Genomic DNA, 25388 nt, shown 5'->3' with positions numbered 1-25388 from the left:
AGGAAGATCCGAGCCATTTTAGCTGGACTGCACCTTCTGCAGTTTACATCTGAAGAGGGCAGAAATGAAGAGCTACATGTGTAAGGTCTAGGAAGGAGTAGGCTCTGCGTTTGGCCCCACAGCAAGACTCAAGCATTTGCAACAGAATTCATTTCTGGTCAGTGGAGCGCTGTCGTTACCACCTTACAAACACTCAGAGGAATGGTCCCACAGGCTGAGCTCCTCGGAAAATTTTCACCTGTTTCATCTTGCAGCACCTCTCTCAGAGGTGTGGCACTGTCCAGCTGCTGAAGACACGAGAGTCCACTGTGACTCATGAGCCTGAAGTCATGAGCCCCGCAACAGCAACGGATAGGTCACCCCTCACCCCCATACGTATTTGGCAGGGGAGAGAGATTACATCTTCCAATGCTTTTAGGCTTAGAAAAGCTCCTTGGTCCCCATTTCTCCTCCACAGTACCTTAGTTCCTCTTTCCTTATATTTAGTTTTAGAATACGGCTTACATACATAGCCCAGGCAGGTCTCAATCTCAAAATCCTCCTGCCTCAGCCTCCCCAGTGCTAGGACGACAGGTATGTGCCACCATACTCAGCTTTACCACCTTTTGTCCCTGTAATTGGAGGGAGGAGGGTGTTAGGGTCAACCCCAGGATTAAGCATGCCCCCTGCCACTATGCTACACCCAGGCCTTCCTGTGATTTAAATTGGTTTAAACTAGGGTCTCACCACAGAATTCTGACTGGCCTGGAACTCACTATGTAGCCCAGTCTGGTCCACAAAGTCTGCCTCTGCATTCCCACTGCTAGGATTAAAGGCATGTCCCATTGCACCTGGCAATAAATTTTTAACCCAAATCTTCCTTTTTTAAAGCTGTTTCACGCAGCAAAGAACAAGCACAGGCTGGGGAGAGGGGGCTGTGGCTCAGTAGTTAAGGGCACTGGTTGCCTTTCAAGAGGACCTAGGTTGAGTTCCCAGCACCTACATGGTGGCTCATAACCAACTATAACTCCGGTTCCAGGGGATCCGATGCCCTCTTCTGACATCCACAGGCCCCTCCAACTGGTGGTGCACACACATGTGCATCCAAGCAAAGTACTCATACACATGAAAGAAAATAATCTTAGCAGAACTGAAGACGAGGAGGAGTGGAGGAAGAGACAGAGGAGGAAGGAAATAGCACAGCCCCAAACCCTTCTTCCGCTCTTTCCCGAGGCTTCCACTACATGTATGATGGTTCCCATTTTCTCTGTCCCTTCCCTCTTCAGGTTCTTCGGGATTTGATGTGGGAGGACTCTAGTCTTCAGATGGCTCTGAAGACCTGGTCACAAGCCTCACCCTGCTGGGTACCTGGGAGAGATTTGACCTGCCGTGGAGTTCTCAATGGAGCTAATCCTCAGCAGGCACTATGATTGGGGCCTGGGGCTCTTTTTATGAAGGAGTTGCTACCCACAGACAAGCCAGAGTCCACAGACAAGACAAGTAAATGGCTTCCAGGCTTCTACCCCAAAGATCTGCCCAGACTCAGCTTGGTTCCAGTCTTCACCATCTTTGACGTTTGAGGAAAATGTAACCCACCACCTGCCTCCCCATTCTGGGTCAGAAGAGACACTCTGTGCCAGCCCACTGGGTGACAAGGCCAGGGGCCCAGCTCCATTGGGAAATAGTCTCTACTCTTTGCTGATTGGGGGGCAATGAAGGCTGCCTGAGGAGGGCGGGTTGAGTCCCTGGCCACAGCAGCCCCAACCAACCTGGCCCAGGGGGCCCAGCTATTAAAAAGAGAGCAGCAAGGGGACAAGAGCTGGTTTCTAGCGTCTGACTAGTTTTGGATACCTGCCTCCCACCTTCCCCACCCCCACTCCCCACCCCCGCTCCCCACCCCCACTCCCCACCTCCACTCCCCACCCCCACTCCCCACTCCGGCTCCCCACCCCCACTCCCCACCTCCACTCCCCACCCCCACTCCCCACCTCTACTCCCCACCCCCACTCCCCACCCCCACTCCCCACCCTGTGAACTGCTTTTTCTTTTTGTTGGCACTGTGCAGAAGCCCTGAGCTTTCTTGGTTTTCTCCTCCCAGAATAATTCTGCCATTAAGGGAGAAAGAAAGAAAGAAAGCAGGTAACCTTTGTGCAGAGGTTCTGCCATCAGAAACTCCCCAGGGACCCCTCAGGGCTTTCTCAGGAGGGTGGTGGTGCCTGGGGCCGGGTGGAGCCTGTGCCTCAGCAAGGACAATCTTTTGACACTGTAACATGATGTCATCTACAGAGTCATGCTTGAGAAGCTCACAATCGAGTTACAAAAACAACTGCCCCCGTTAAAAAAACAATCTGTTTGAAGTAATTTTTTGATTTTGTGTTGGGGCACATTCATAGCTATCTTCGGGTGCATATAGCTCACAGGCTCATACACTTGCAAACGCACAGAGCAAGGTTCTGTTGGCAACATCTTTTCAAATGACTAGAGTTGGGAGCACAGAACAAGGACACTGTGGGATTGTCAGAATCATTGTCTGCCCCAAACCAGCTGGATAAGAGCCCCTGTGTCAGCAACTCCTGTGTGACCCCAGGCACTTTTAAGTCACGGAGGGCACTGCATGCTCCACCCCCAGCAGGTGGCCACTCAGAGGCCCAACCTGATGGCCCCAACTCTATCAGTCTAGATTAGCCTCAGGGACTTCCTGAGGCCACAGGCCCAGAGTCCCCCTACCCAGTTCCCTGGGTCCCCCCTAGCTATCATTGCACCTGTCCTTCCTACCTTCCCAAGCGGAGCAGGCTGGGAAACCAGATCTGCAGTGTCTTATCACTGCTTCCAAAGCCAGAGTGCTCACTCGGGCTCTGGATGGCCCTGGTTCTCAGCAAAGAGCGCAAGGACAGAGTGAACACGAAACCTCTGGTGTCTAGCCTGCTCACAGGCCACTTCTGTCCCACAGCTCTTGGCTTTCTGGAGCTCCCAATACTCATTCATTCAGTCCCTCATCACTGGGCTCACATGTGCTGGGGCCTCTCCTGGGCAGAAGAGAAACACAAAGACACAGTCCCAGAAGGGACAGTCCCAGAAAGGACGCGGACACAATGGAAGTGTGGCACTGTGAGGTGGGAGTGCAGAGTCACCACCTGCTGCACTGGAGCCAACAGAGAGGCAAATATGAGAGCCCAGCCAGAGGACTTCTGCTGCTAAGAGGTTTAGGGGCGCCAGAATATTCTGGAAAGGGAGCAGCTGGCTAACCCACCAAAGGCAGTCTGGAAGGGCTGTCGTTTCAACAGGGTAGCAGGAGCATAGTGAAATAGGGGCCAACATCAGATGTCTGTCTCCGGAAAACCTCTCCTCTGGGTGCCAGCCCAGGAGAGAATTTTGGAGGACACGAGCCAGCTGGTGAGCACATGAGGCAGCCTTAGCCAAGGGTGGAGCAGCTGGGGAGGGTGGCTTCGATGTAGCCACAAGGCAAGTTTAAACTCCAGCTTCACCTGCTCTTACACAGCCAATGCCTGTGGACTCCCTTCTGGAATAGTCTCTTCCTTTTCTGGCAAAAAGATGAACGTGTGTGTGTGTGTGTGTGTGTGTGTGTGTGTGTGAGTGTGTGTGTGTGTGTAAAGGCTGTAGAAGATCAGCTGTAGCGGTTTGAGAGAAAATGACCCCCAAATAGAGTGGCACTATTAGGAGGTGTGGCCTTGTTGCAGGAAGTGCGTCGCTGTGGGGGCGGGCCTTGAGATCTCTTGCTCAAGCGTCCCTCAGTGTGACAGTCAGTCGACTTCCCCCTGCCTTCTGGTCCAAATGTGGCAGTCTCAGCTCCAGCACCATGTCTGTCTGCACGCCGCCATGCTCCCCATCATAACGGACTGAATCTCTGAAAGTGTAAGCGAGCTACCCCAATTAAATGTTTCAGTCTTAGGAGTTGCTGTGGTTGCTTTTCCTGAAAGCAGCCTGAGGTCACCTGTGAAGATGCTTTGCGACTCTCTTGACCCAGAAAACCCTACAATGCAAATCAAGATGCTCAAATCTTCGGGTTCACTTTAAGAACACCTGTGAGACTGCCCAGGCCACCAAAGGTATGCATATCTGAAAAGCCACCAAATATCTGAAAGATGTTACTGTAAAGAAGCAATGTGTGCCTTTCTAGTGGTATAATGGTGGAGTCGGTAGGTGTGCCCAGACCAAACAGTGGGGCTGGACACAGGGTCAGTGGCCTAAAGAGACTGCTGAATCTTTTGCTGTACATGTTTAAAAATACAGAGTAAGGCTGAACTGAAGGGTTTAGATGTAGCTTCTTTAGTCATTGAACACATCCAGGTGAACAAAGAACCCAAGATGTGCTGACAAATTTACAAAGCTCATGGCCGGATTAACCCGTAATGAACTCCCCCTGCCACATCGAGATGATCCTCACTGAAAAGGAACAAACAGTTCTAAAGCCAGAAGAGGAGGTTGTGCAAAAGAAAAAGATATCCCAGAAGAAACTGAAGAAACAAAAACTTATGGTACAGAAATAAATTCAGCATAAAATAATACAGATAAAAAAAAAAAAAAAGAGTTGCTGTGGTCATGGTGTCTTTTCACAACAACAGAAAACCTTAACTAGGGCAGAAGTTGGTTCCAGGAGTGGGGTATTGCTGTGACAGGCCTGACCATGTGTTTGGAGGAATTTGGACTTTGGCACTTTGGGTCTGGAAAGAGGTGGCATGCTTTAAGCACTGCTTGGTGGGCCATCCTGGCAGGAGCATGGAAGACAGAGGTGCTGAGAGCAATCTGAACTGTGGGGAGCTCAAAGGTTTCAGAGGAGAACAATTTTAGTATGTTGCTTAGAGATCATTCTTGTGATATTTTGGTAAAAGAAGTGGCTGCTTTCTACCCTTGTGGGAAGAGTCTGCCTGAGGCTAAAGTGTAGAGTTTTAGATTAATTCCGTTGGCTGAAGAAATCTCAGAACAATCTAGTATAGACTCTACTGTGTGGATATTAGTAGTAACTCTAAAGAAGATAGATAACAAAAAGGAGCAAGCTGAGCAAGGGAAAATATTTGAGAGGAAAAAGGGCACCAGAAAGTGAAATGGAGCTAAGTCCTCTGTTCCAGGAGATAAACAGACTAAGAGATGGAATAAAGGGAGTGGTGATCAGGGCAAGATCCCACCCAGCAGTTTCCAACTTGTGAAAAGGTGTGGTGGGCACACCTTTAGTCCCAGCACTGGGAAGGCAGAGGCTGCCGATCTCTGAGTTTAAGGCCATCCCGGTCTACAGAGCAAGTCTCAGGAGCACCAGGCATAGGCAGTGAAAGACAGAACGCTGGTGAAGATGTAATTGAATGAGGGGACCATGTTCCAGCCCCGGTAAGCAGCAGAACTTGGCAGTTTCAGCCATGTGGGTTAATATTCTGATCCTGGCCCTTGGGGCCGCCCTGTGTCCTGATATAGAAGCCTCTTTTTTTTTTGAGGTGAGGATCGAACCCGGGCCTTGCGCTTGCTAGGCAAGTGCTCTACCACTGAGCTAAATCCCCAACCCCCCGAGAAGCCTCTTCTTAAGAAAAAATTCTGCCCCTTTCTCTCTCTCTTCCACTCCCATGAGGTGTGCACCCCTTGACACCCCCCCCCATCTCTCTGCCTCTTTATTCTAATAGACTCTCCACGTGGATGCAGTGTTTGGGTTATGTATTACTGGCTGCCACCGCCGATGCCATGCCCTCATGAAGTGGGTCATCTGCCAGCTCACCACTGCATCTGCCTAGCATGCCAGCATGTTTCCCTGCAGGTGCGGGATACCCTCGGGTGTGCCTCCCTCACGTTGGTGCTAGTGACTCAACAGAGGCCCAACTGGCGCATTTCTCCTGCCTGCTGGCTGAGACACGCTAGGCGCCCTGGAACCTTCACCCAACACCGGCATAACCCGTAAGCCCCCCACCCCTTTCGGTAAGCTTCCCTCCTGGCCATTTTCCCACGACGGAAAATTTGCTCCAGAGGATCGCGGTGCCGACCACTTGTCTTTCAGGCTCTAAGCCCCTCGGGCTTGGGCCCTCCATGGCTCAAAGCCATTGTGTCGATGGTCCATTGGCTATCCGGAGCCATTCATTCTTGCTGACTCTCTGGGACGCTGGGGGTCAGTCTCACTTCGCTCACTGTCCCCCTGTGTGACAGCATACGGAGGCAGCCTGTGCCCTCTGAATCCCACGGTCCCCTGGCTATCTTGCGCCGTTATACCTCATTGTGGAAAAACGCACCTACTTCCCAAGCCCCCTCCCCGCTGTCCAGCCCTCCATGCTCCTCCAGCCTCCGATAAGCAATTGGTCATCACCTGTTGCCAGGTTCTTTTACCCGGCATGCACACCCCTTGCCTCCACTTCCTTTCCTTGTCTGTAATTCTATCCTTTAAACCTTTGCTCCACCTGCAGGACTTTGGCTGGGGTCCTTTCCCCCACCTCACTGCGGCTCCACCACTGCTTGGAACCCGCCCCCGCTCCTCCATCAGCCCGCCTAGCTCTGCGGCTCTGCCACTACCGGGCTTGAGAGATGGCCATTTAACTTGTTTCTGACTCTTTTTTTTTTTTTTTCTTCGAGACAGGGTTTTTCTGTGTAGCTTTGCACCTTTCCTGGAACTCACTCTGTAGCCCAGGCTGGCCTCGAACTCACAGAAATCTGCCTGCCTCTGCCTCCCAAGAGCTGGGATTAAAGGTGTGCACCACCGCCAGGCTTCTGACTAACTTTTAAATGCTTCATTTTACCTGTTCCTTATCCTTTTTTGTCTTGACAAAAAAAGAAAACAAAAAACAACAACAACAAAAACCCACATGAACACGTGGTCAGCTGCCATATTTTTTAAATAATTTTTTATTAAAAAAAAATTTCTTTCCTTTTACATACTAACCCCTCTGTTCTCCCTCCCTCCTCTTCTCCTGCTCAGCTGCCATATTTGATAAGGGCAGTCACGTGGTCAAGCCAGTGCCATCTTCAATAAGGTCAAGCCACCATCTTGGCTAAGGTCAAAGCAGACAGGTCATATGACCTCACTACCAGAGGCCGCATGAGTGGAGCAAAGGTTCAGTCGCGGCCTGGCATTTGTTCCTCCTGTGGGCCGGGGCAGTACACTCTTGAGCCGGGATAGGATAGCAGCACTGATGCTTAAGATTCTAAATTTCAGATTTCAGCATTAATACAGTTCTGATACTGTCTGGGTCACAAGCTCAAGACTTTAAGCCTGTAGGTGTGAGTCTACCGCTGCCTTTCAGATGTCCTGTCCCGCTCCAGTTCAGGAGTCCTCCTCACATGTGTGTTCCTGAGGAGGGAGATTTTCTCTTCTGGTCTCCAGTTACCAAAGCTACAGGCCTCAAGAAGCCTCCAAATGAGTTCATAAATTTTAACTCCCGTCTCTAGTCTATGTTCCAGCAGGCTGGTGGAAACATCGAAGCAGCAGCCATGGAGCCTGCAGCGCTTTGCCTGCCGCAGAGGCCAACAGAGACTCTTGTCTATGTGATGTGGACCAGCCCAGCCAAACAGAAATGTCCCCTGCCTCTACAGCCAGGTCAGACGACCACGTGCTTCCGACAAATGCCATTGCCTGGGTCCTGAACACCTGGGCCCCAGTTCAGCTTGAAGCAGCTATGGAGAATATGTCGTCCTGTGCTCCCTGTTCTCAGGACAAGGCTGGAGGGCTAGGTTAGGGATGAAACCCCCCTGGCATAGAGGACCAATTAGCTCTCTAATGCCCATTGGTATTTATTAATTAAAATAGTTCTACAATAAGACATTTGACCTTCTTTATGCAGAAGCAGGAAGATATTGTATGACCTCAAGAAATTATTATTTCTATATAAATCATCCAGGATTATAATCTGACTGTACTCAAAGATCAGCCCCTCTCCTTGCTAACTTCATTAAGCTGTAACTAACTGAGAAACCTGTATACTCAGGATTAAGTCATATATATGATCTCAAAGTTATAAATACACCCAGCAGATTTTGCTCCCCCTGTCCTCAAACACCTGTAGAGATCTGAGAATATGGCACTTCATATAAAAGCTTTTTTTATGATAAAGAGACATGTCAGCTCCCGGCAGCAGCATCCTGTATCTTCTCCAAGAAGATGGATGGCCACAGATTCTTCACCTGTAAGCTTATGGCAAGGCCAGGCATGCAGTGAAATGCTGAGATCCTGTCCAGACTGTGAATTACTGGAGCAATGGGGATCGATTGTGCCCCCTGCAGAGACAGGTAGGACGGCCTCCCCAAATTCCCACTCCATGGAAAAATCTGTCCGATCTTCCGGGCCTATCAGCTGAACAAATGCTTCCTTTGGGGCTCCTGCCCCCTCATCACCACAGAGAGACTTGGGATTGCTGCCTAGGTAGCTGGAAAGCTGTCTCACTTCTTAAATTTATCCTTCTCAGATCTGACGATGTTTGATGACTAGGGTGTATCAATTTGACAGCTGCCAGTCCCAAGATTACTGACAGTTCATTAATAAGTTTCCTATTAAAATTACAGACAGCTATGCCTCATTCACAGACTTCATGGTACAGGATAGACTAGTTTCAGATATAACTCCTGAGGTTCAAATTTTTAATATTGATAAATGCAGCTTTGATAAACTGATACAACACCAACTACAAACAGTTCTTAGGAGTCCTTAAATTTCTATGGATTTTCAACCCTTTTGCTACGATGTAAACCTATTCCAGCTGTCTTACAGATACCTACAGGTCCCTGGAAAAATTTCTGTTACTGCATCAAAAAATCTGGTCTGATAAAAATTAACAGTCTCCAGAGCCCATTTTGACCTCATCCATTTTCGAGAATATTTTGCAGTTTCCCTCATTCAGCCTGGGCCAAGGGGCTCTCCAGATACGCCAGCCCTTGCACCAGCTGGCACCAGCTCCGAGGATGCCAACCCCCAACTGAGGATGACAACTGGGAGGGATGCACCCCGCCTCCAGAGACATGACAGATGTGATGGCTCCTTCCATCCTGAAGAACACATTATCCTTCAATTCACTGCTGGTACCACCTTTCCAGGCTCAGGCAGGCACCTGCCCAGCAACTGGAACCTGTTCACCCTTGCCTCCTCTGTACAACCAGGACACTTCTCTGTTCCATTCTTTCTGGCAGTAATCACTCCACCCATGGCTAGCCCAGCTCATAAGGCCAATGATAACAATCTGTTTTTTTTTTTTTTTTTCTCCTAGCAACTTGATGGAACAGACGCCAGAGATCTCCATGATGACAGCTAACAATGCTTCTTCACTCCTGCCTCCTGCCATGCATGATTCCTGGCTACCCCCATCCCCACTTTGCCCCTTGCCAGCTTAAAGTAGCCTCAAGAATTCAATGCCTTTGTTCCCCTACTTGCTCCCATAACTCACCTCTTTTTATAATAATCAAAATGGAGAAATGTTAATATTCTGATCCTGCCCCTTGGGGCCGCCCTGCGTCCTGACGTGGAGACCTTTTCTTAAGGAAAAAATCCGCCCCTTTCTCTCTCTTCTGCCTTTCCACTCTCACAAGGTGTGCATCCTTCGACACCCCCTCCTTTCTCTCTTTCTGTCTTTCTGCCTCTTTATCTCTCTATTATAATAAATTATTATAATAAACTGTCCATGTGGATGCAGCATCTGGGTTGTGTATTACTGGCCACTGCCATCATGCCCGAATGGAGTGGGTCACCCGCAAACCCGCCACTATACCTGCTCAACATGCCAGCATGTTTCCCTGCACACATGGGATACCCTCGGGGTCCCCCCAGTAATAAATTATAACAATATAGTTCTGGCTTTAGAGTCAAAGATAGAAGAAGGGGGTTATGGAATCTTCCTCCACGACTGAAGAAAGGTGAGGAGGTGCTAAGGCCAGGCATATGTCAGGGGTGTCCCTGAATGGAGACCTAGAGAGGCCATTGCATGAAGCTATGAAGGTGAAGCCTGGATTGCCTCTAGAGACCCCCAAGATGTTGGAGATGCCAGAGCCGTAGGATACCTGCTGAGGAATGGAACAGGGAATGAAACCAGCCCAAAAGAAAGAAAGTCAGCCAGGCAGTGGTGGCGCACATCTTTAATCCCAGCACTCGGGAGGCAGAGGATCTCTGTGAGTTCGAGTCCAGCTTGGTCTACAAAGTGAGTTCCAGGACAGGCTCCAAAGCTACAGAGAAACCCTTTCTCGAAGAGGAGGAGGAAGGAGGAGGAGGAGGAGGAGGAGAAGGAGGGAGGAGGAGGAGGAGGGGGAGGAGGAGGAGGGGAAGAAGGAGGAGGAAGAGGAGGAGGAGGTCAACAAAGCTGTGGGGAGGCTATGTGTGAATTCTCCCATGGATGCCAGGCATATATAGTGTGGAAATAAGGCTTGGCGCCTTCAACGCCACACTAAAGGGGCATGATAATGACCTAACAAGTTAATCACATGAGCTCCCTCTCATAAAATGCCAAGGACCTGCCAAGGAGGTGCTGAGGGAACAGCCACAAAGCACATATGACTGGCCAGTTCAGCCTCTGGGCTCCTCCAGAGAAAGGCATGGCTGCTGGAGTCGTCAGTTCAAAGCCCAGGTACTCTCAGATGCTCTTGCTTGTTTCTCTGGCCATCCCTTCTTTTTTCCAGATGTTGCTGAGGTGGCCAGGAGGGGGGCTGGAAGTATGGCCCAATAGTTAAGAGCACTTCCTCCTCTTTCAACACACCTGGGGTGATGTTGAAGCTCACATCAAATGTTTCAGCTCCACCCCCAGATGACCTGACTCCCTCTTCTGGTATGTGAGGGTACTTACGCTCTTTTTTTTTTTTTTTTTTTTAATTGCAGGCAAATAAGTTCTCAGCTGTACCCAGCATACCAGAAAAAACTCACCTGGCTAGGGACCGACGGTTACTTCATGATCCCAGGGTGCTTTTCGAAAGGGGTCTAGGTTTTGCTGAGTGGCTGGCCTATGACTTGGGACAGGGAACTGAGTGAAAAACCCTGGAGGTTTAGAGTTCCACGTGGTTCATTCAGAAAGGAGAGAGAAAGGAGCAGATGGAGAGGGCAGAGGCTCTGGTGGCCTGCAGGATGCTAATCTGAAGCAGCCCTAGACAGTGCGTGCGTGCGTGCGTGCGTGCGTGCGTGCGTGCGTGCGTGCGTGCGTGTTGGGGGGTGGGGCAGAGGGAAAGTCCCAGGATATTTTTTTTTTTTCTTTTTGTTGGTTACCAGTGGTTGAGCTCAAGGGGTCTCCCGTTAGACAAGTACTCCATCACCGAGCTCCATCTCTAGCTGGTCTTGAACTCAAACTGTAGCTCAAGTGGCCTTTGAACTTGAATGCGTCTTCAGCCCTGGAGGAGCCGGGCTTACGGGCCTCTCCACCACACTCGGGAGGTTCTTCCAACCAGAGCTGGCCAAAGGAGCATGCTATGCTGCAGCCCTGAAAAGTCCCGAGGGGCTGAGCCCAGGGGTAGAGGCGCCCCTGGACTAGTCCTGTTGGGGACTATGGGGACAATGGGCCCCCCAACACTAGAGGCTTTCTTCAGCCCATTAGGGCTGGTCAGGCAGCGTCCACCCCCACCCCTGATTCCCAGGTGAGGAAATTCAGGAAGTGAAGGGGCTGGGGAGGCATTAAGTGAAAAGCAGTCCTGAAGCCAGCTGAGGGGAAGAGGCGGGATGGGGGGGGGGGGCGACGGGGGACAGACAGCCAAGGGCCACAGCCCAGCTTCAGTGTAAGGTGAGGACTGATTTATGGCTCCTAAATGAAGGGAGTACACTCAGGCCATCACCCTTCTGTCCATCTCTGCCCCTCTCCTCTTTGCCAACAAGACTTCTTTCCATGCCCTCTTCTTAGGCTAGCACCACCTTAAACCCAGGAGCCTTCAGTGTCTCGAATACCCGGCTAGAACCAGTGACCTAATTAAGGCCCCAAACTGCATACTCAGTGGTCACGCGATCTTGGGCACAACCTGAGAAGTGGTCATTTACCTTTTCCACATCTCACTTACAGGCTTGTACCTGAGCGGGTCAGTGGCTCTGTTGAAGGGAGCCGCAGGACCCCACCACAGGTTCGAGTTACTGCCTAGTGCTGGATAGGGCCTTCATGCCACTGCAGCTGACTGAGCCCAGAATCTCCATAGGAGGCCCCTGTCCCTGAGATGGCCAGGAAGACCCCAGAGAAATGTCGGTCACGCTCAACTATGAAGTTGATAGAGTGCTTAGTTAGCATGCTCTGAGCTCTGGCTTCCATCCCTGGCATCACATAAATCTGACATGGTGGCACACATCTATAATATCCCAGTGCCTCCACTTGTAGAGACAGGAGTATCAGAAATTCAAAGTCATCCTTGGCTACGTATAAGTTTGAGGCCAGCATGAATTGTACAGCTTGCCTTTAAAAAAAACTTTTTTTGTTTTTCTTTTAAAATATCTGTCTCTAGGCAGGGCATGGTGGCACACACTTTTAATCCCAGCACTGGGGAGTCAAAGGCAGGAGGATCTCTGAGTTTGAGGCCAGCCTGGTCAACATAGTGAGTTCTAGGACTGCCAGGGCTACCCTGTCTCACCCCCCCACCCCACCCCCACACACTGTGTGTGTGTGTGTGTGTGTGTGTGTGTGTGTGTGTGTGTAGCTGATTTTCCAGGAAGAGGAGGGGACCACACAAGAGACAATGACTGACAGACCTAAGTACCATCTGCTGGAGACTAGCTAGAGGGCAGGTCAGTGAGAGAAGGATGGGCTGGGCCTTAAGGGTCAGCAATGAGAAGTCTGAGCTCTGTTTCAGGAATGTTCTATGCTGCCTCTGATCCACAAGGACTTCTGAAAAAGGAGGCAAGTAATAAGATCTGGGTTCAGGCAAGGCCCCTGTGGCTACAACATGTATGATAGATGGACAAGACCCGGTATGACATCAGGTGGTCCAGTGGGAACTGGAATTCGGACAGGCTGTAGAGACAAGAAGTGCAGCCATGTGGGTCAAGGGTGGCTGTGATTTAGAGCCTGGAGCTCGGGGTAGAAGTGCCATTAATGAAGAAGGCTCTTGACACAGAAAACAGAGTGCAGGCCATTTGGGTTCAAACTCTAGGTCCACCACTTACTGGGCCGATGGTCTGGCTTCTCTGTGGTTCCATTTCCTGGCTGCACTGGAAGCATGCTGCTGACGCCCAATTCAGAGCATGAAATGAAGGAACGAGTTCCCATGTCAGCCTGTATACAGTAGGCACTCTGCATGACTCCAAACACAGGGCTCAGTTTCACTGGGTACTGCATAGGGAAACCTGAAGCACTTAGGGAGGGGCAGAGAAAGTCACTGCCAAGACCTGGCTGGGCAGGATCCAGGGCCAGCTTCCCCAAGGCCATGACTGGACTCAGCAGGTCCCCATGGCCGGAGAGCTTGGGCTGTCAGCAGTAAGATATTTTTGGCAAGAGCTATCCCAAAGCACAATGGGTATTCAGTAAGCACTGTGGCAGGGAGGAGGGAGGGCGAGACTGGGGGGAGGTTGAGGGGGGGTTTCTCTTGGTGTTTTAAGGACCAGCACACAACAGTCTGTAAGTCCTGAACATTATTCCTCTGCTTCCTGCAATCCAAGTCCAAGCTGGCAGTAGGCCGAGGGTGGGTCTGTGACCTATCAGTGGCCTTGGAGAGGGAGACCAGATAGCCACCACACCCACCAGAGATGAGGGTCACTATGTGGGAATCAGACCCTAACACAGCTACGAGGAGCCACTCCACTCGGTCTCCACCCAGTCCCCACCCTGTCCCCAAGGCCCTGCTTAGCTCAGGACTGGAAGGAGGCCTACTGCCCTCACCAGCAAGACAGGCCTAGCTCCAAGCCAAAGAACTGACCTTCAGGGATTCCAGGCCGGAGGGGAGAGAGAGAGAGAGCGCGCGTGCTCAGCAGGTAAAGTGCTCGCCATGCATGCTGAGACCTGAATTGAAGACTTGAACTTGATCACCGGGACCCACATACAAGGGAAAGGAGAGAACAGACTCCACACGGTTGTCTTCTGACCCCTACACATGTGCATCACACATACAACAATGATGCTTTGTTTAATAAATAAATAATAGCCCAGGGCTGAGTGTAGCTCAGTGGTAAAACACTTGCCTAGCATGTACAAGGCTGGGGCTCTATCCTCAGTGCTGTTGAAACAAGACACAGACACACACACACACAGACACACACAGACACACACAGACACACACACACACACACACACACACACACACACACACACACACCTGCCTACACAAGTCCAGGCCTCTAAGTCAAGGGTTAGGCGCCTTAGCAGCAAAACTACAGAACCCTACTAAATGGACAAGGCCCATCAAAGCAAGCTGACACCACACACTCCGGGCCTTCAGAGAGGAGGGAGTCAGAGGGATGACCCCAGGATGCACTTGGTGAAGAACGCTGAGGGGTGGAGGCAGGCAAAGTGGGGAAACAGCAGTAAGCAGCCCTCAAGGACGGAAGGCAGGCAGGAGTGGACGAGCCCATGGGCTGGGCCCTTCACAAGGGGGGAGGAGTGGATGAGCCCATGGGCTGGGCCCTTCACACTGGGGGTAGGGGAGTGGATGAGCCCATGGGCTGGGCCCTTCACACTGGGGGTAGGGGGAGTGGGCCCCATGGGCTGGGCCCTTCACACTGGGGGTAGGGGAGTGGATGAGCCCATGGGCTGGGCCCTTCACACTGGGGGTAGGGGAGTGGATGAGCCCATGGGCTGGGCCCTTCACACTGGGGGTGGGGGGAGTGGATGAGCCCATGGGCTGGGCCCTTCACACTGGGGGTGGGGGGAGTGGATGAGCCCATGGGCTGGGCCCTTCACACTGGGGGAGGGTGGGGGGTGGGAGAGGGTTGCCTGAGGGAAGGCTGGGAAGACCATCCACAGAACCTCCCACACAGCCCCACACAGTAGCCCATACTCTAGCCTGCCCAGAGACCCATGCCCATCGGCAAGAAGAAAACAGTGGGGACAGATGTGGACTGTGAGGCAGACATGCGTGTCCCGGGAGCAAGGACTGCAAGAGCCATCCCTTTTCCATGATAGGATTCTCCAAGCCCCATTGCTGGCCTGCATGCCTGCCATCCAAAACCCCTCAGGTAAACAAAGACACTGGTGGGGGCTGGACGGTAGTGGTCTCTAATCCCAGCACTTGGGAGGCAGAAGCCTGGGCTACAGAGCTAGTTCCAACACAGCCAGGGTTACACAGAGAAATTGTCTAAAAAAACCAAAACCAAAAGCAAAATGAAAACAAAACAGAGCAAACCATACACACACAAAAATAGGTAGGCATACAAGAATCATGGCACATTATCTCACTAAAGAGATCCTGAGGGGTACAGTTGGGACCGATTCTCTTTCCTCACTAACAGAAACCCCACTACAGGCCATAGGAAAGGGGAGCTCCTCCAGCTTGGCAAAACCTGGGTGGTCCCTGGTCTGCATGGACCCAGGATGCAGTGCTAGCTTCTGAGATGACAAGGGGTTGCTTAGGGGACACAGCAGCTACTACCCAGCTGTGACTTCCCTGTCACAGAAATCTTTCAGGCTTTAAAAACTGTTTTCATCTCTCGATTTTAAAGTGCCATCCTTCAAATCCCCATACAATATGATGCAGAGGAGACAGACAGACAGAGAGGGGGGAGCAGAGAGAACCGTCAGTCATTCATCTTTCTGCTAGAGACCAAGGTCCTCGGAGGACCAGCCAGGAGCTACTTCCCAGGGATTCAGGCCAGTCCTGGGTTCTCTTGCCTCCCCCTCAAGTCAAGATGGTTAAATGTACAAAATGTACATAGTGAGATAAGAACACTTCAAATCCAAGGTGAGTTGCTACTCTTCCTAGCGTGTGTGTGTGTGTGTGTGTGTGTGTGTGTGTGTGTCTGTGTGTGTGTCTGTGTCTGTGTGTGCTTGCACTGGGGATCGAACCCAGGGCCTCAAGCGTGCTGACTATAAATACTCTACCAATGAGCTATGCTCTGGCTCCCATCAGCCCTATGGCAAGAACCAATTCACACTAAAGCTTAAGATACCCAGATGTGGCCTCCTCCCTCCAGCTGCCTTAAGAGGATACACTTCACTTCCATGAAAAATTCTCAGTCTAGAAGAGTTGAGAGTGTGGCTTCATAGTGGAGGGTATGATTGACATGCACAAGCTCTGACTTCTAGCTCCAGAACCAAAACTAAGAAAGAAGGAAAACCCAGTCATCCACACCCCACACTCCTTCCTTCCTCCTCCTAGGCCCACTAAGGAGGGAGAAAAAGTGGGGAGGGAGAGGGAAATCCACGAGTTCAGTGGTCGGTGGTGTCCTGGCAACGGGGAATGTGGCCTTGGCAGGGCATCATGATATCAGCATTTCAGATTCTTAATAAACAGCAACTTTCCTATCGGCTAACACCCCCCTTCCCACCCTCTCTTTGGGGAGTTGGAACACAAGCTCTCTGCGCTGTGCTGGAGAGGCACCAGAGCTGCCTGTGGAGCTGCTGGGCTTGGGCCCTGCCTGCCAGGGGCCTCGGGAGCAGCCAGGCTAAGTCAAGTCCCCCTCCAGCTCTGGCTGCACAGCCAGCCCTGATCACATTTCAGCCGCGTCCACACACTATAGGGTCAGTTTCTTCTGGCCCTTCTCACCCTTCCTTCAAAATCAGGCCACTCTTTTGGCTCCAGCGATTCAGTGACACACTTACACGCTTGGAAACAGAGAGGCCGGAGCCCTAGCCAGGCTGCCAACGCCTCTGGCTTCCCACACTCATTAGAAAGTTGTCTTTCTTCTCGGGCACTCCATTTAGAACTCGGGACACTTGACACCTACTCCAAGAACCCAGCAAGCTCCCAGGCCGGGGACCATTACCGCTTTTAAAGCTTTGAAAAAAAATATAAGGAACCTCTAAGCCAAATCATCTAAAACAGGAAAACCAAATATAAAAGACCAAGGAGTATTTTTGCTGTGTCTGGGTGAATCTATCTAGCCTTGCTTCCTTACAAAGAGTGGGTGCGCTTTGTGCATGCTGGTCTAATCAGGTTACACCCTGCGAGGGGCCCAGGGAGAGAGGGCGACATCAGAATGCGCATCTAGAAACTACTGAAAAGTGAAATTCTGGCAAGCCCAGCTGAAGCCAGAGCACTCCAGGCACAGATGCGGCTGGGCTCCGCTGGATTGCTTTTCTACAAGAGACTGTTTTGAGAAGGCTAGTCCATGGGGAGGGGGCTGGGGTTGCAGGAGCATCGGGCTGAGATTCCCACCTTCCTAAATCTCACTCCTAAATCTGAGGGCTGAGGGGCTTGTTTCGTTCACTGCTTTCCTTTGTTAAGTAGAATCCCCTTTCCCCCATACCACATCCACTCAGAACCTTACGATGTGGCCTTGGCTGGACAGAGTCTTGACAGAGGTAATACACTAAATTAAGATGTGGTTATGCTAGATTAGGGTAACCCTGAATCCAGTGCCTGGAAGCCTCATGAGAATGCCATGTGAAGACAGACACGAGGGGGGGGGGGGGGGGGAGAGAGAGAGACCAAGTGACAGGGACAGAGAAAGACAGACAGACAGACACTGAGAAAGACAGAGAAAGACAGACAGACGGAGATTGGAGGCAGGAAGATTCTGCCTGTGGCCAGCAGAGCAGGCAGGGTTCAGCCAACACCTGCACTGCAGGCTTCTGGCTTCCAGAGCTATGAAGAATAGAGTGTGCCTGTTTTCAGCCACCCAGGTACCAGCCTGAGTTCTGGAAGCCTCAGGGAAGCGGGACACTGAGATCCGCCCATCGACCCCCGGAGGACCAGACCACCACAACACAGCTCAAAGGGCCGGCTGTCTCTGGGTGTGGGGCTGTGGGCCTGCGGTCCATCCACAGTGAGACCTTGCCACAAATGACCAGAAGACGGAAGACAGACAACCGAGCAAAAGCCCCTCGGGGGCAGAGTCCTTCGATTCGGTGAAGTGTATAGGTAAACAAGAAAGGTGGTGCAGGTTTTCATGGGGACGAAATGACAATCACGGAATCATCTAAAAACCTGAGAGTAAAGCCAGATGTGTTGGTGCGTTTCTATAATCCCAACGCATAGAATGAGGTGGGAGGATTGCTTTGAGTTTCAAGGCTAGCCTGGGTTACAGACTGAGATGCTACTTCCAAAACCAAAATAAAAATAATAAGCAATGAATACAATTTGAAAGTCAGTGGCTGAAACCAACCCGGTAAGTCTTTCCAACAAGCATCAGTGAACTGCTCCCCACATACCACAGGACAGAAAGGGAACCCAAACACAAAGAACACTTAAACTGGCTGCCCAGAGGAACTCTCCTGGAGGTTTGAACCTCAGAGTCCTGATGGCAGTTATACTCCTCACACTTCCCAGAGAGGTTGGTCAGCCAGAAGGAAAAGGTGGAAAGACAGAAGACAGGCTGGCACACACTGTGCTTGGGTTTTGTTGGTTTGTTTTAGCACATAGCTTTGGGGGCAGAGGGATGGTGTGGTAAGGGGACCTGAACTTGCCCCAGCAGACCAGGTTCTCAGGGTCAGGAAAGCAGAGAGGAGTTGATTGCAATGCACTGGTCTCCAGGAGAGTGTGGATCTGCAGGAGACCCAGGCCTTTTGCGGAGTTCTTTGGCCCAAAACTAACAGTCAAGGCAACACTCTGTGGGCAAAGTGCAGTGCTTAGAGGCAAGTAGGTGTTCAGGAGGACCTGGACAGTTTTATATTTTTCTTTTAAAAGTCATGCAGAAGGATAGGGGTGTGGCTTAGTTGGTAAAGTACTCGCCTACCCTACACAAAGCCCTGGGTTTGATCCCCAGTACTACATGAAAGGATATGGTGGTATAAACCTGTAGTCAGTCATGGCACTCAGGAGCTAGAGGCAGGAGGATCAGAAGTTCAAAGTTAAACTTGGGTACATGGTGAGTTCAAGGACAGCCTAAGATATATGAAATCCTGTCTCAGAAAAAAGAAAAAAGTAATACAGGGCCCAAGTGGCACACACCTCTAATCTCATCTCACCACTTGGAAAGCCGAGGCAGAAGCAATGCCTTAAGTTCCAGGCCAGCCTGGTTATATAGTAAAAACCTGTCTCAATAAATAAAATGAGGTTATGTAGGTAGGACTGTAGGCAGAGAAAAAGGAATATTAACCAGCCTACAGGACAGGTGACATGGCCAGGTCAGCGCAGATCTACAAATCACTGAGCCCCAGTGGCTTTGACAGAAGGGCAGAAGAGGGTGCAGGGTCTGCCTTTGCCTGGGTAAGGGCAACAGAGCACAGGCACACACCTGCATGTGTACAAACACCAGGTGATCGGAACAGACAGAGAAGGACTGAGAGCCAGCTGGCCACCCAGAGGCAGCTCAAGGTGGAAGAAAACAGCCGGCAAGGAGGCAGAGTAGCTGGGCAGATGTGACCACAAGCACCTCTGGACCCTTCAGAAAATGTTGCATTCACTCACCGCTGGTGGGGGCTTCGTGTCTCCCCGGGACAGCAGGCCAGAGCTAAAACTGGAGTTTATTAGGAGTGTCAAGACAGCCAATCTCCAGACTGGGGTCCCTGACTGTTGGGGGGTGGGGAGGATGGAGTTCCTGCTGCCTCAAGGATAGAAGACCCAACAGAAGCACCCATGGGAAAACGAACTGAGTGGGGGGCAGTGACTTTATTACTGAGTCTCATGGACATTTAGAAGGTCTGAGCTGAGCAACCCTGTTTCTGTTTCAGGCATGGGGAGCCTGAGGTAGATAGGGACAGCTGGTGGACGGCATGAGGCTAGTTCTGGCCAGTGAGAGCAATGGATTCACCCTGTGCACAGCTCCTGGCTAAGAGGCAATAACAAACAACAGTAAACACACACACAGAGACACACAGAGACACACAGACACACACACACACACACACACACACACACACACCTAAAAAGGGCACATAAAGGTGCCTATGACTACTCTTCCTCACTGGACTCTCTGGAGCAGCTGTGACCCCACTTCTGCCACTGGAAGGAGCCACCTGAGAATAAGGACAGAAAAGAAAAAGAAAAAAGGAAGCTGGCTTTAGAAAAAAAGAAAGAAATGTTTTCCAAATGAGAAATGAGGCGGTGGTGGCCACGCCTGTGATCCCAGCACTCGGGAGGCAGAGGCAGGCGGAGCTCTGCGAGATCCAGACCAGCCTGCTCTACATAACAAGTTCTAGAACAGTCAAGGCTACACAGAGAAACTCTGTCTCAAGGAAACAAAACAAAACAAGAATGTGCTGGGCTGGTACCTTGTGTGCAAATAATTTCAACAGCTGGAAGCCCAGCCTGAGCTGAGAGAGTGAGACCCCCACCCCCTGTCAGAGAGAGGGGAGCATTGTGGACCAGGAGCTAGCCAGCCTCAGTAACATAGTAAATTTGAGCCTGGCTTGGGCTATATAAGACCCTAATTCAAAGAACAACAGGAAGCAGGAGGAGAAGGTGGGAAGAAAAGACAAATGCACCACGGCTGACGACATCATCACCCAAGTCTCCCAGATCCAGCTACATCTGAAGCTGGCCCAGATAACTCCTAAGTGAACATTTATTAATGCCAAGTTTTACTGCAAGTGGTAAAAGCTCTAGCCTAGCATTCGCGCGGACAGTTACAGCTCTGTAGAAATGCCCTACACAGTTTGGGCTGTCGCTTCTCCTGGAACACCGGGTTCACACACTGCCTTCCCCTTAGCTTGACGCTGGGCCAGTGCCCGGTCTTCGCCAGCGCTAACACTGCTGAGTCCCAAAGACCTCCCAACCCGATGGACTTTATTCCTCTTAGGCAGCCCACTAACAAACAACCTTCCAAGGAGTGTTTCCCAGTAAAAACAAATGAAGCTGGAGAGACCACAGAGCAAGGTGAAGATAAATCTGCCAGGACTGTGGAGGGATTGCCACGCTGTTGAGCATCCAGGCTAGAACAGCCCTTCCCGTGAAATGTAAGACCCAAAGTAAATCACTGGGGGCTCTGTCTGTTCCCGGGCTTTTCCACCCTCGCTCATTCTTTAGTCCCAACTCCACCTTCCTGGGCTGCCCAAACTGAATCCAGAAAACAGTGGCTGGGAGCCAGGGACTGAGAAATCAAGGTGTCAGAGGCGGTGAGTACTGCAGGTGCGGCCTCTGCAGACTTCGAGCGAGCACGTGAGTAGTGGAGGCGGTGCTCGCCACAGTGCCTTTAAATAGAGCCTCCTTGCAGAGGGCAAACACATTCCAAGCGCTTTTAAAGACGCCCAAGCATGACCTGGCCAGCGGCCTTCGCTCCCCCAGCCTTTTTTCCGGTCTCGGCCCAATTCTGGAAATAATATTAATAGCTTGGTGGCATTTTCGGTGTACAGACTATTTTGTGACCTTAAAAGGCAAAGGTCGGGCCGGCGAGATGGCTCAACGGGTAAAGGCGCTTGCTACCAGCTCTGACCACCTGAGTTCGATCCCAACACCTGCATGGTTGAGGGAGAGAACCGATTCTCACAAATTGTCCTCTGACCTCTACGAGTGTGCATTTCCTCACACATACACAGTCACAGTAAATAAATAAATGTGATTTTTTTTTTTGAGACAGGGTGTCACTATGCAGCCATGGCTGGCCTCGAATTCACAGAGATTGCCTGCTTCTGCTTTCCCAAATCCAAATGTTGGGATTAAATCAGAGTGTCACCACACCTCGCTTATTGCGTTCCTGTTTCAAGTGGGGAAATGAGGCCAGAGAAGAGACCTCTCACCCTCTCACGTGATTGGCTGGCACCCATTGGGTCTCTACATGCCTTCCTCTTCTGATGGGTGATCAGATAGGTGATAGGATGACGCCAGCAGCAGCCACCATCCTAGTGACTAGTAGCAGGAATCAATCCCTAGCCAGCAGCATCTGCAACCCAACCAGCTGGAAGGGGTAACGGACTAGGAGACCCTCTCAGGAGGCTCCTGGCCCCACACTAGCCTAGGGATGCCCGTGTCTCTTCGAGTTGAAATCAACCAAGTTCTCAACCTTGGTTCATCCCTCAGACTCGGTGCGGAAGACTAGGATTAACTATCGCCTTTGTTTTAAAAGATAACAGGACAATCCTGCTAATTTCTCCCTGAGGGATAAAATTAAGGCTGGCAGGTGAGGTGCGCCCTGGGGTTGCTTCCTAGAAGGTGCTCAGAGCAAATATCTGGGCCTGTGTGGGTGGAGGGGGACGCGTGAGTGAGTGGAGCGGGCAGGGGATTCCAAGGAAGGGGGCTTTAGTGGGAACTTCGGAGCTGTGCTCGGAAAAGAGAGCTCCTAACTCGCAGATCCCTAGCCCGGCTGGGTCCCTGATTGCGCGCAATGAACTCCTGTGCGCAAGATCTGGCTACACTGGGCCAGATGCTCACTGCACCCCTGAACCCCTGCACCTCCTCCCAGCACCATCCCACTCGCAGCGCGGCCGCCCCTCGCCCTGTCCCAGACCCTCCGTTCCTCGGAGGCGCAGGGCGAGCGCTCACATTTTGAACATGCTCTCCAGATCCCTGAGGAGGCGGCGGCTGAACTCCGGGAACTCGGTGTAGGGGTTGAAGACCTTGCTGCGGCGGGACCGCGCCGCGCCGCGGTGGATGTCCAGCCTGCGGTTCAGCTGGGCGCTCAGCTCCGAATCTGCGCTGGCCATGGGCGCCCGGGCAGGCGGTTCAGGCTCCTGGTCTCCCGCTGGGGCAGCGTAGGGTGCAGGCTGGGGGGCGCCGTGGTTAGTCTCGGCCAACGCCTCTAGTCTCAACCTGCGCTGCAGCTTGCGGGCCAGCTCCTCGCTGGACATGGTGGCGGGTGATGTTGGTGGAGCTGGGATGGGCGATCCGGCACCGGGACGCAGAGGGTGGCGCGCTCTTTTGTGGGCTCGTGGCTTTGTGACGCTCGGCGGTGTCGCTCGGGACCCGGCGGTTGGGTGAAACCGCGGGTGGGCGGGGCGGGCAGGGCGGAGCTGCGGTTTTAAGGAGGCGCGGGAGCGGCAGGACTGCCTGCTGGACAGGGGACAAGCGGGTGTCTGTGCGTCTCTGGGGTCGCGTCTGCCTAATCCTCCCCGAGGCTGGGCACTGGAGGCTGACCCGTCCCTCAGTCCAAGCATGGGCCCTAAAATCAATCCACCCTCGGGGAACTGAGGGACCTCGTAGTCCCAGGGGACCAGTAGCAAAGACTAGGGAGTTAAGTTTGGCAACCGTTCAGGCAGTTCCATGCTCATCCAGATGCACTCCAACCAGGGAGCTCGTGGCCTGGGACCCGGTGAGAAGGGAGAACTAGGCGCGCCTGGTGACACCCGCACGTCCCCACGTGTGTAGGGGGCAGTCGTGGTGCTGAGGCCCTGGAGTAGCAGATGCCCCAGGCAGTGTGGGGCTGCTTCTCCTGTTGGACTGAAACGTTTCCACAACAAACTAAAAATACTAAACAAAAAATAAACAAATTGAAAAAAAAATTCCTGATTCCCGGGAGGTAAAAGACCAATGCCGTAAGCATATTGGTTTATCCCGGCCCCCACCCCACACATACACTTTTTTTTTTTTTTTTAATGTGAGGGCCACCACTGTGGAGGAAAGAAGAGGCTCGAAAATAAATAAGGCAACTTTTAAAACAAGAGATTGAAGTAAAAACAAGCAGAGCCGTCATTCTCCCTAAGGAAGGGTGGTGAGGACTGCGTTACGTCAGCCAAGCATGGAGAAACAGCTTGTAAACACTGCAATGGCTGACTGGGGACCAGACCAGCTCAGCTCGGACCCTTGTGGTCTGAAGACTGGGTTGTGTCTGTGATGAGCCTGGGGCGGCGGCATCTGCTTTCAAAAGGGATGATTTGGTAGCGTGCGTATCTTTGGGACACCGAGGGCGGGGTGGTGGGGTGGGGGTGGGGGGAGTAATTCAGAGCCTGCCGGTGCTCTGATGAAAATATCATTCGATTAGCTGGGCGTAGGGGATACACGCCTATAATCCCAGCACTCAGAAGGCTGAGACATGAGAATTCAAGGACCAGAAGCCAGCCTGGGGTTCATAGCAAGACCCTCTGTTTCAAAACAAAGAAAAAAAAATTACTGGAGAGAGGTATGGCTCAGTGGCAGAGTCCCAATGCTTAGCGTGAAGGAGGACCTGAGTTCAATCTCTAGCACACACACACAAAGTAAAATATGTGTTTCTTTTTAAAAGCTGTTTAAGAAAGTAAGTCATTGGTCCGTGGTAGCCCACGCCTTTAATCCCAGTACTCGGGAGTTCAAGGCCAGCCTGGTCCACAAAGCAAGTTCCAGGAAAGGCGCAAAGCTACAGGGAGAAACCCTGTCTTGAAAAAATACAAAACAAAAACAAAAACAAAAAAGAAAAGAAAAGAAAGTAAGTCATTAAAATAATGTACTTTTCCTGGGCATGGCTACACATGCCTGTGATTCCAGCACTTGGAAGGTTGAGGCAGGAGGATTACAGCAGCCTGGACCATAGTTACACAGTTAAGACTCTGCCTCAAAAACCAAACCAAACCAAAACAGTTATTGGGGAGGAAGTAACCATAAGTGGTTATGTTCTTTGTACTTGCCATGAAAGATAACCTAGGTTCAAATTGGAGTGTGTGTGTGTGTGTGTGTGTGTGTGTGTGTGTGTGTGTGTTTAAAATGTTATTAAGGGTCCAGCAAGATGGACCTAGTAGATAAAGGCGTGTTATGTGATAACACTTTTCCTGGGGAGACAAAACATACTATATGGATATAGATAAGGAAACCCACTGCAGAACAGATATCATCAAAGTCCAACAAGTTTGATTGGGATTACTTACAGGAATATGGGTGAGGGGTGACTTACAGGAGCAGAAATGACTCAAAGACAGCTGTATCACCAAGGCCCACCCCAGCATGAGTGACAGCTCACAAAGCTGGGAAACCGGAAGGATGCTGCACAGCCTGTAGGCAGCTCAGCAGGCTGGAGAGTGTCCTTTCCAAGAGACTCTGTTCTCAGCCTCTTCCAGCAGCTCAGCTGGTCTCAGAATCTATTAGGGTCCAAGAGAAATCTCATAAAAGACCGTCAGTCACATACGCAAACAGCAAGAGCGTTTATTATTTCCAACATGTTGGGGTGGCCAATGGTGACCCCCAGAAAAGTTCACAGGCTCCTTTTAAGCAGGGTTAGGGGAATTCCAGGGAGGAGGGATTAGCCTGGGGGCTGATTGGAGGGAGGTCCTAGTGGTTAGGGACTTCCTAGTGGCAGGATAGGGAAGCTATCTTTAGCTAACAAGGCTAACTGAGCCAGTGTAAGGTTATGGGATGCCTGCTGATTGACTGCCCCTGAGTTGTGGTCTTCCTGAGAACTGCTTGCTCAGCTCCAACCAGGTCCAACAAACAGAAACAAAGGCCTGGTCCCTGGCAAGGCTGTTAGGTCTGCTCTGGCTCCCCGGCCCTCTCAACTCCTCTTGGCAGCTTTTCTCCTCTGAGAGTTTACTCTGGCAGGGAGTGGCCTAGTAAATCTAGTCAGTTTCAGGGAGTTCTTGAAGCTCTTTTGTTGTTGTTTACCTCCTGGCTTAAGGAGC

General features: G+C 51.4%; 1 protein-coding gene and 1 pseudogene across 1 annotated transcript in view; one reads left to right on the top strand and one right to left on the bottom strand.

Annotated features, from left to right (window-relative positions):
* Efhd1 (EF-hand domain family member D1) overlaps nt 1-22753 on the bottom strand; it is a 56663-nt gene extending 33910 nt beyond the window's left edge. The window contains exon 1 of the mRNA XM_036173813.1: nt 22351-22753. Within this exon, the coding sequence (XP_036029706.1) occupies nt 22351-22655 (305 nt within the window). The 5' untranslated portion in view covers nt 22656-22753. The remainder of the gene's footprint in view (nt 1-22350) is intronic.
* Nucleotides 3940-4487, top strand: LOC118573481 (annotated as a pseudogene).
* Nucleotides 22754-25388: the final 2635 nt, after the last annotated feature.

Source organism: Onychomys torridus, chromosome 23 (genome assembly GCF_903995425.1).
Source record: "Onychomys torridus chromosome 23, mOncTor1.1, whole genome shotgun sequence".
Taxonomy (NCBI): domain Eukaryota; kingdom Metazoa; phylum Chordata; class Mammalia; order Rodentia; family Cricetidae; genus Onychomys; species Onychomys torridus.
Note: the sequence above shows the minus strand (reverse complement) of the source record. Positions and strands in the feature narration are given on the sequence as shown.